The sequence below is a fragment of the Pezoporus occidentalis genome, unplaced genomic scaffold, assembly GCF_034315485.1.
Source record: "Pezoporus occidentalis ecotype Australia unplaced genomic scaffold, CSIRO_AGI_Poc_V1 ctg1921, whole genome shotgun sequence".
In the NCBI taxonomy this organism is placed as follows: Eukaryota; Metazoa; Chordata; class Aves; order Psittaciformes; family Psittacidae; genus Pezoporus; species Pezoporus occidentalis.
The window spans coordinates 182-9634 of record NW_026913773.1 but is presented as its reverse complement, the minus strand read 5'-3'; the positions used below and the strand labels follow the sequence as shown (position 1 = coordinate 9634).

Below are 9453 nucleotides of genomic sequence, written 5' to 3'. Positions count from 1 at the left end.
CCGCCCGCCGCCATCTTGGGTGCGGGAGGGGCGGAAGTGGCGTCACGTGGGGAGGGGGGGAAGGGGAGGGGCGTCATGGTTATGGGTCACGTGGGGCCCCGTAGAGCCGGGTCTGACCCATAGGGAGGGGGCTCTGCCCCATAGAGCGAGCTCTGCCCCATCGCTCCATCCCCGCCCCATTGCTCCATCCCCATCCCTGCCCCATCGCCCGTCCCCATCTCTCATCCCCATCGCTCCATCCCCATCCCTGCCCCATTGCTCCATCCCCATCCCTGCCCCATCGCCCGTCCCTGCCCCATCGCCCGTCCCCATCCCTGCCCCATCGCTCAATCCCCGCCCCATCGCTCCATCCCCATCCCTGCTCCATCCCCATCCCTGCCCCATCGCCCGTCCCCATCTCTCATCCCCATCGCTCCATCCCCGTCGCTCCATCCCCATCCCTGCCCCATCGCTCCATCCCCATCCCTGCCCCATTGCTCCATCCCCATCCCTGCCCCATGGCTCCATCCCCATCCCTGCCCCATCGCCCGTCCCAATCTCTCATCCCCATCGCTCCATCCCCATCCCTGCCCCATCGCCCGTCCCCATCCCTGCCCCGTCCCCATCCCTGCCCCATTGCTCCATCCCCATCCCTGCCCCATCGCTCCATCCCCATCCCTGCCCCATCGCCCGTCCCCATCCCTGCCCCATCGCCCGTCCCCATCCCTGCCCCGTCCCCATCCCTGCCCCATTGCCCCGTCCCCATCCCTGCCCCATTGCCCCGTCCCCATCCCTGCCCCATTGCTCCATCCCCATCCCTGCCCCATTGCTCCATCCCCATCCCTGCCCCATCGCCCGTCCCCATCCCTGCCCCATCGCTCCATCCCCATCCCTGCCCCGTCCCCATCCCTGCCCCATCGCCCGTCCCCATCCCTGTCCCCGTCCTTTCCTCATCCCTGTCCTCCCGCCACGTCCCCGTCCCCATGCACGTCCCTTTCCCAACCTTATCCCCCATATTCCCCCCATTCCCTCCCCGTCCCCCCCCATTTTCCTCCCTATCCCCAACAAATCCCCCCTGGGGGTCACACGAGGTCACGCTCCTTCCTCCCCCCCCCCTTTCCCTTCCCATTGACTCTTATTATGACAGAAAAGGGAGGGGAGAGGGGGGGGAGGCGTGTCCTCCTGACGTCACCCCGGGGGGCGTGGCCCGGCCGCGGGGGACTCTTACGGCGGCGGGGGCTCCGCTCCGTGCTTAGTCACTGCCCCCCCCGCGCCCCCCCCGCCGCCTCCCGCTGCCGTCGGGGCCGCGCCATGGACGGGTGAGACCCCCGAGACCCCCCCCGGGGCCCCCCCACCCCCCGCTTGGCCCCGCCCCTCCGGACCCCCTCCCCCCGGGGCACAAGCATTGGAACCGCCCCTCCCCCCCCCCCCAACCCGGAGATACCGGAACACCCCCACCCCCCCCAATGCGTCCCTATGGGGGGAGGGGGGGGGCCACGTCACTCGGAGCGTGTTGGATGGGTGCCCCCCCCCCCCCCAACTCCAATGGGGGTCACTGCGATGGTGCCCCCCCCCCCCCCGCCTCATTTTCCCCCTAACCCCATTTTGGGCTGCCCCCCCCCCCCCCTTTCTCTCCCTATAGGTTCAACCCCATTGCCTTAACCCCAACCTGGGGGGGGTCTCTATGATGCTGTGTCCATGTTGTATTCCCCCACCTCCGTTTCCCCTATGGGTGCCCTGGTGTTGATTTGAGGGTGCTCCCCCTTCTATCCTTGGTATTGGGGGGGTCCCTGTGATGCTGTGACCAAGGGGTTGGCCCCCCCACCTCATTTCCCCTATGGGTGCCCTCGTGTTGATATGGGGGTGCCCCTCTTCTAACCTTGATATTGGGGGGTCCGGTCCCTATGATGCTGTGACTCAGTGTCTCCAGATATGGGTGCCCCCCAACCGGGGGGGGAACATGGTGCTTGATATCATTTCCCCTATGTTTGCCCTGGTGTTGATATGGGGGTGCTCCCCCTTCTATCCTTGGTATTGGGTGGGGGCCCTATGATGCTGTGGCCAAATGGTACCCCCAGTGCCTCAGTTTTCCCTATGGATGTTCTGGTGTTGATATGGGGGTGCCCCCCTTCTAACCTTGGTATCGGGGGTGTCCCTGTGATGCTGTGTCCAAATGGTACCCCCAGTGCCTCAGTTTTCCCTATGGATGTTCTGGTGTTGATATGGGGGTGCCCCCCTTCTAACCTTGGTATTGGGTGGTCCACCCCCCATCCCAGTTTCCCCTATGGGTACCCTGGGGTTGATATGGGGGTGCCCCCCTTCTAACCTTGGTATTGGGGGGGTCCCTATGATGCTGTGGCCAAGTGGTCCACCCCCCATCCCAGTTTCCCCTATGGGTTCCCTGGTGTTGATATGGGGGTGCCCCCCTTCTAACCTTGGTATTGGGGGGGGGTCCCTATGATGCTGTGGCCAAGTGGTCCACCCCCCATCCCAGTTTCCCCTATGGGTTCCCTGGGGTTGATATGGGGGTGCCCCCCCTTCTATCCTTGTTATTGGGGGGGTCCCTATGATGCTGGGCCCAAACCACATCATCCCCCCCCCCATTTTCTCTCCCTCCAGGTCCACCCCCCCATCCCCTTAACCCCAAGCCGCGGGGGGGGGGTTCCCCCTGCGATGCTGGGGCCATGTCCTCCCCCCCAGCCCCGGAGTGCGCGGCCGAGGTGACCCCCTCGGCGGGGGGGTCGAGCTCCTTCAGCTACAGCCTGGCCGAGCACCCCACGGCCGCGCTGGCCGTCATGAACCAGCTCCGCCTGGACCGGCACCTGTGCGACGTCACCTTGAGCATCCGTTACCACGGCGACGGCGACGATGCCGCCGCCGCCGCCACCGCCGACATCCCCGCGCACAAAGTGGTCCTGGCCGCATCCAGCCCCGTCTTCAAGGCCATGTTCACGGCCGGCCTCAAAGAGCAAGGCATGGAGGTGGTGCCCATCGAGGGCGTGCACCCCAAGGCCATGGAGCGCTTGGTGGAGTTCGCCTACACGGCCTCGGTGGCCGTGGGTGAGAGCTGCGTCCTGCACCTCATGAACGGCGCCGTCATGTACCAGATGGACCGCGTGGTGCGGGCCTGCGCCGACTTCCTGGCCCGCCAGCTCCACCCCAGCAACGCCATCGGCATCGCCGCCTTCGCCGAGCACATCGGCTGCCCCGACCTGCACCAGCGCGCCCGCGAGTACATCTACATGCACTTCGGGGAGGTATGGGGCGAAGGGGGGGGGGTCTGATCCGATGGGATGGGGGTGAACCAGAGGGATGGGGAGGAACCAGAGAGATGGATCCAACCCAAAGGGGATGGATCTGACCAAGAGGGGATGGATCTGAACCAAAAGGATGGATCTGACCCAAAGGGATGGGGGCAATGAAGGATCTGCCCCAAAGGGATGGATGAGACCCAAAGGGATGGGGCTGAACCAAAGGGGATGGATCCAACCCAGAGGGGATGGATCTGACCCAAAGGGATGGATCCGACCCAAAGGGATGGAGCTGCGAGGGACCTGCCCCAAAGGGATGGGGGCAATGAGGAACCTGCCCCAAGGGATGGAACCTGCCCCAAGGAGTATAAGCGGGTCCAAGGCCCCCCTATGGCTCCCACCCCATTGCCCCCTATCCCATCCCGTTTCCTATCCCATCCTATCACCCCTATCCCATCCCATTGCCCCCAATCCAACCCAACCCTATCACCTCCTCCCCTTTCCCCACCGCAGGTCTCCAAGCAGGAGGAGTTCTTCAACCTCTCCCACTGCCCTTATCCCATCCCATCGCCCCTATCCCATCCCATTGCCTCTATCCCATCCCATTGCCCCCAGTCCAACCCAACCCCATCACCTCCTCCTCCCTTTCCCCCGCAGGTCTCCAAGCAGGAGGAGTTCTTCAACCTCTCCCACTGCCCCTATCCCATCGCCCCTATCCCATCGCCCCCAGTCCAACCCAACCCCATCACCTCTTCCTCCCTTTCCCCCGCAGGTCTCCAAGCAGGAGGAGTTCTTCAACCTCTCCCACTGCCCCTATCCCATCCCATCGTCTCTATCCCATCCCATTGCCCCCCAACCCCATCCCATCACCTCCAACCCAACCCCATCACCTCCTCCTCCCTTTCCCCCGCAGGTCTCCAAGCAGGAGGAGTTCTTCAACCTCTCCCACTGCCCTTATCCCATCCCATCGCCCCTATACCATCGCCCCCAGTCCAACCCAACCCCATCACCTCTTCCTCCCTTTCCCCCGCAGGTCTCCAAGCAGGAGGAGCTCTTTAACCTCTCCCACTGCCCTTATCCCATCCCATTGCCTCTATCCCATCCCATTGCCCCCAGTCCAACCCAACCCCATCACTTCTTCCTCCCTTTCCCCCGCAGGTCTCCAAGCAGGAGGAGTTCTTCAACCTCTCCCATTGCCCCTATCCCATCCCATCGCTCCTATCCCACCCTATCACCCCTATCCCATCCTATTGCCCCCAGTCCAACCCAACCCCATCACCTCTTCCTCCCTTTCCCCCGCAGGTCTCCAAGCAGGAGGAGTTCTTCAACCTCTCCCATCGCCCCTATCCCATCCCATCGCCCCTATCCCATCCCATCACCTCCAACCCAACCCCATCACCTCTTCCTCCCTTTCCCCCGCAGGTCTCCAAGCAGGAGGAGTTCTTCAACCTCTCCCACTGCCCCTATCCCATCCCATCGCCCCTATCCCATCCCATCACCCCTATCCCATCCCATCGCCCTTATCCCATCCCATCGCCCCTATCCCATCCCATCCCATTGCCCCAACCCCATCCCATCACCTCCAACCCAACCCCATCACCTCTTCCTCCCTTTCCCCCGCAGGTCTCCAAGCAGGAGGAGTTCTTCAACCTCTCCCACTGCCCCTATCTCATCCCATCCCATTGCCCCTATCCCATCCCATCACCTCCAACCCAACCCCATCACCTCTTCCTCCCTTTCCCCCGCAGGTCTCCAAGCAGGAGGAGTTCTTCAACCTCTCCCATTGCCCCTATCCCATCCCATTGCCCTTATCCCATCCCATCGCCCCTATCCCATCCCATTGCCCCCAACCCCATCCCATCATCTCCAACCCAACCCCATCACCTCTTCCTCCCTTTCCCCTGCAGGTCTCCAAGCAGGAGGAGTTCTTCAACCTCTCCCACTGCCCCTATCCCATCCCATTGCCCTTATCCCATCCCATCGCCTCTATCCCATCCCATTGCCCCCAGTCCAACCCAACCCCATCACCTCTTCCTCCCTTTCCCCCGCAGGTCTCCAAGCAGGAGGAGTTCTTCAACCTCTCCCATTGCCCCTATCCCATCCCATTGCCCCCAACCCCATCCCATCACCTCCAACCCAACCCCATCACCTCCTCCTCCCTTTCCCCCGCAGGTCTCCAAGCAGGAGGAGTTCTTCAACCTCTCCCACTGCCCCTATCCCATCCCATCGCTCCTATCCCACCCTATTGCCCCTATCCCATCCCATTGCCCCCAGTCCAACCCAACCCCATCACCTCCTCCTCCCTTTCCCCCGCAGGTCTCCAAGCAGGAGGAGTTCTTCAACCTCTCCCACTGCCCCTATCCCATCCCATCGCCCCTATCCCATCCCATTGCCCTCAACCCCATCCCATCACCTCCAACCCCATCCCATCACCTCCAACCCAACCCCATCACCTCTTCCTCCCTTTCCCCCGCAGGTCTCCAAGCAGGAGGAGTTCTTCAACCTCTCCCACTGCCAGCTGGCCACGCTCGTCAGCCGCGACGAGCTCAACGTGCGCTGCGAGTCCGAGGTCTTCCACGCCTGCATCAACTGGGTCAAACACGACTGCGCCAACCGGCGGCCCTACGTGCAGGCCCTGCTGCGCGCCGTGCGCTGCCACTCGCTCACGCCGCACTTCCTGCAGACGCAGCTGCAGCGCTGCGAGATCCTGCGCGCCGACTCGCGCTCCAAGGACTACCTGGCGCAGATCTTCCGCGACCTCACCCTGCACAAGGCGGCCCCCGCCGCGGCGCCGGGCCGCGCGCCCAAGGTCGGCCAGCTCATCTACGCCGCCGGCGGCTACTACCGCCACTCGCTCTGCTTCCTGGAGGCCTTCAACCCCCGCGACGGCTCCTGGCTGCGCCTGGCCGACCTGCAGGTGCCGCGCAGCGGCCTGGGGGGGTGCGTGGTCGGGGGGCTCTTCTACGCGGTGGGCGGGCGGAACAACGCGCCCGACGGCAACACGGACTCGGCGGCCCTCGACTGCTACAACCCGATGACGAACAGCTGGAGCGCCTGCGCGCCCATGAGCGTGCCGCGCAACCGCATCGGCGTGGGCGTCATCGACGGGCTCATCTACGCCGTGGGGGGGTCGCACGGCTGCGTGCATCACAGCAGCGTGGAGAGGTAGGGACGGGGGCGTGGGGATGCGCGATGGGGATGGGGAATGGGGTGGGAATGGGAAGGGGATGGGGTGGGAATGGGATTGGGAATGGGACAGGGATGGGGTGAGAATTGGAAGGGGATGGGGTGGGAACGGGATTGGGGATGGGGTGGGAACGGGATTGGGAATGGGGTGGGAATGGGATTGGGAATAGGAGGGGATGGGGTGGGAATGGGAAGGGGATGGGGTGGGAATGGGATTGGGAATGGGGTGGGAACGGGATTGGGAATGGCAGTGGAATGGGATTGGGAATGGCAATGGAATGGGATTGGGAATGGCAATGGGATAGGGTAGGAATGGGAAGGGAACAGGGTTGGGAATGGGATGGGAACTGGAGTGGGAATGGGATGGGATGGGGTGGAAATGGGGCTGGGGATGGGATGGGAACTGGAGTGGGAATGGAGCTGGAAATGGGGATGGGAATGGGATTGGGAATGGGATTGGGAATGGGATGGGATTGGGAATGGGAATGGGAATGGGAATGGGGGGCCTGCTGTGGGGTATGGGTGTGTGTGTGGGGGGGTTGATGGGGTCTATAGGGCCCCCAGTGTGGGCTGTGGGGCATGGATGTTCATTGGGGTGCCCAGTGTGCCCTATGGGGCACTTATCTTCAACGGGGGTCCCTAATGTAGCCTATGGGGCACAGCTCTGCCTTGGGGAGCACCCATTGTTTCCTATGGGGCCTGCCTCTTTGGGGGGGTCCCCCTCTGTTTTCTATGGGGCCCGGCTCTTTGGGAGGGTCCCCATTGTTTCCTATGGGGCACAGAGCTGGGGGGGGCAATCTGCTCTATGGGGCTCCCAGTGTGCTCTATGGGGCACAGAACTGCAGGGGGGGGTCCCCATTGTTTCTTATGGGTCCCAGTTCTTTGGGGGCCTCCTCATCGTTTCCTATGAGTCCTGGCTCTTCCCTAGGGGTCCCCCTTATGCCCTATGCGGCCTGGCTGTGCCCTAGGGAGCCCCCATTGTTTCCTATGGGTCCCAGCTCTTCCCTAGGGGTCCCCATTGTTTCCTATGGGGCGCCCATTGTTTCCTATGGGTCCTGGCTCTTTGCGCTGTCCCCATTGTTTGCTATGGGCTCCCCATTGTTTCCTATGGGTCCCAGCTCTTCCCTAGGGCTCCCCATTGTTTCCTATGGACTCCCAATTGTTTCCTATGGGTCCCAGATCTTCGCTAGGGCTCCCCGTTGTTTCCTATGGGCCCCCCATTGTTTCCTATGGGCTCCCCATTGTTTCCTATGGGCCCCCCATTGTTTCCTATGGGCTCCCCATTGTTTGCCATGGGCTCCCCGTTGTTTGCCATGGGCTCCCCATTGTTTGCTATGGGCCCCCCCCCTTGTTTGCTATGGCCCCCCCATTGTTTCCCATGCCCCCCCATTGTTTCCCATGCTCCCCCCATTGTTTCCCATGCCCCCCCCATTGTTTCCCATGGGCTCCCCATTGTTTCCCATGGGCCCCCCATTGTTTCCCATGCCCCCCCCATTGTTTCCCATGCCCCCCCCATTGTTTCCCATGCCCCCCCCCATTGTTTCCCATCCCCCCCCATTGTTTCCCATGCCCCCCCCATTGTTTCCCATCCCCCCCCATTGTTTCCCATGGGCTCCCCATTGTTTCCCATGGGCTCCCCATTGTTTCCCATGGACCCCCCCGTTGTTTCCCATCCCCCCCCATTGTTTCCCATGCTCCCCCCATTGTTTCCCATGCCCCCCCCATTGTTTCCTATGGGCTCCCCATTGTTTCCCATGCTCCCCCCATTGTTTCCTATGGGCTCCCCATTGTTTCCCATGCCCCCCCCCATTGTTTCCCATGCCCCCCCCCCATTGTTTCCCATGCCCCCCCCATTGTTTCCCATGCCCCCCCCATTGTTTCCCATGCCCCCCCCATTGTTTCCCATCCCCCCCCATTGTTTCCTATGGGGCTCCCCATTGTTTCCCATGCCCCCCCATTGTTTCCCATGCCCCCCCCATTGTTTCCCATGCCCCCCCCATTGTTTCCCATGGCCCCCCCATTGTTTCCCATGCCCCCCCCATTGTTTCCCATGGGCTCCCCATTGTTTCCCATGGCCCCCCCATTGTTTCCCATGGGCTCCCCATTGTTTCCCATGGGCTCCCTGTTGTTTCCCGTGGGCTCCCCGTTGTTTCCCATGGGCTCCCCGTTGTTTCCTATGGCCCCCCCATTGTTTCCCATGGGCTCCCCATTGTTTCCTATGCCCCCCCCCATTGTTTCCCATGCCCCCCCCATTGTTTCCTATGCTCCCCCCATTGTTTCCCATGGGGCTCCCCATTGTTTCCCATCCCCCCCCATTGTTTCCCATGGGACTCCCCGTTGTTTCCTATGGCCCCCCCATTGTTTCCCATGGCCCCCCCATTGTTTCCCATGCCCCCCCCATTGTTTCCCATGGCCCCCCCATTGTTTCCCATGGCCCCCCCATTGTTTCCTATGCCCCCCCATTGTTTCCCATGCTCCCCCCATTGTTTCCCATGCCCCCCCCCATTGTTTCCCATGGGACCCCCCCGTTGTTTCCCGTGGGTCCCGGCCCCTCGTGCTCTCTCCACGGCCGTGCCCGTCCCGCAGGTACGACCCGGAGCGGGACGCGTGGGAGCGGGTGGCCCCCATGCAGTCGCGGCGCATCGGGGTGGGGGTGGCGGCGCTGCACCGCCTGCTCTACGCCGTGGGGGGGTTCGACGGCAGCAGCCGCCTGCGCTCCGCAGAGCGCTACCACCCCGAGAGCGACACCTGGCGGCCGGTGGCGGCCATGGCCACGATCCGCAGCGGCGCCGGTGAGAGGGGGTCTATGGGGGGGTCTATAGGGGAAAGGGGGATTCTATAGAGGGGTCTATGGGGGGTGCTATAGGGGAAAGGGGGGGGGTCTGGAGGGGTCTATGGGGGGTTCTATAGGGGAAATGGGGGTTATATGGGGGGGTTCTATAGGGGAAATGGGGGTTATATGGGGGGGTCTGTAGGGGAAATGGGGGGGGTCTATAGGGGGATCTATAGGGGAAATGGAGGGTTCTGTGGGGGGGTT

At 63.1% G+C, this 9453-nt stretch overlaps 1 protein-coding gene across 1 annotated transcript; it reads left to right on the top strand.

The window, feature by feature from the left end:
- Nucleotides 1-1176: 1176 nt before the first annotated feature.
- Nucleotides 1177-9218, top strand: KEAP1 (kelch like ECH associated protein 1; the record flags this gene model as incomplete). The annotated part of the gene is made up of 4 exons (XM_062617162.1): nucleotides 1177-1298; nucleotides 2599-3236; nucleotides 5707-6395; nucleotides 9003-9218. Coding segments are annotated over exons 2-4 (1478 nt in total), but the record flags the coding sequence as incomplete, so codon positions are not given.
- Between the last annotated feature and the right edge of the window lie 235 nt (nucleotides 9219-9453).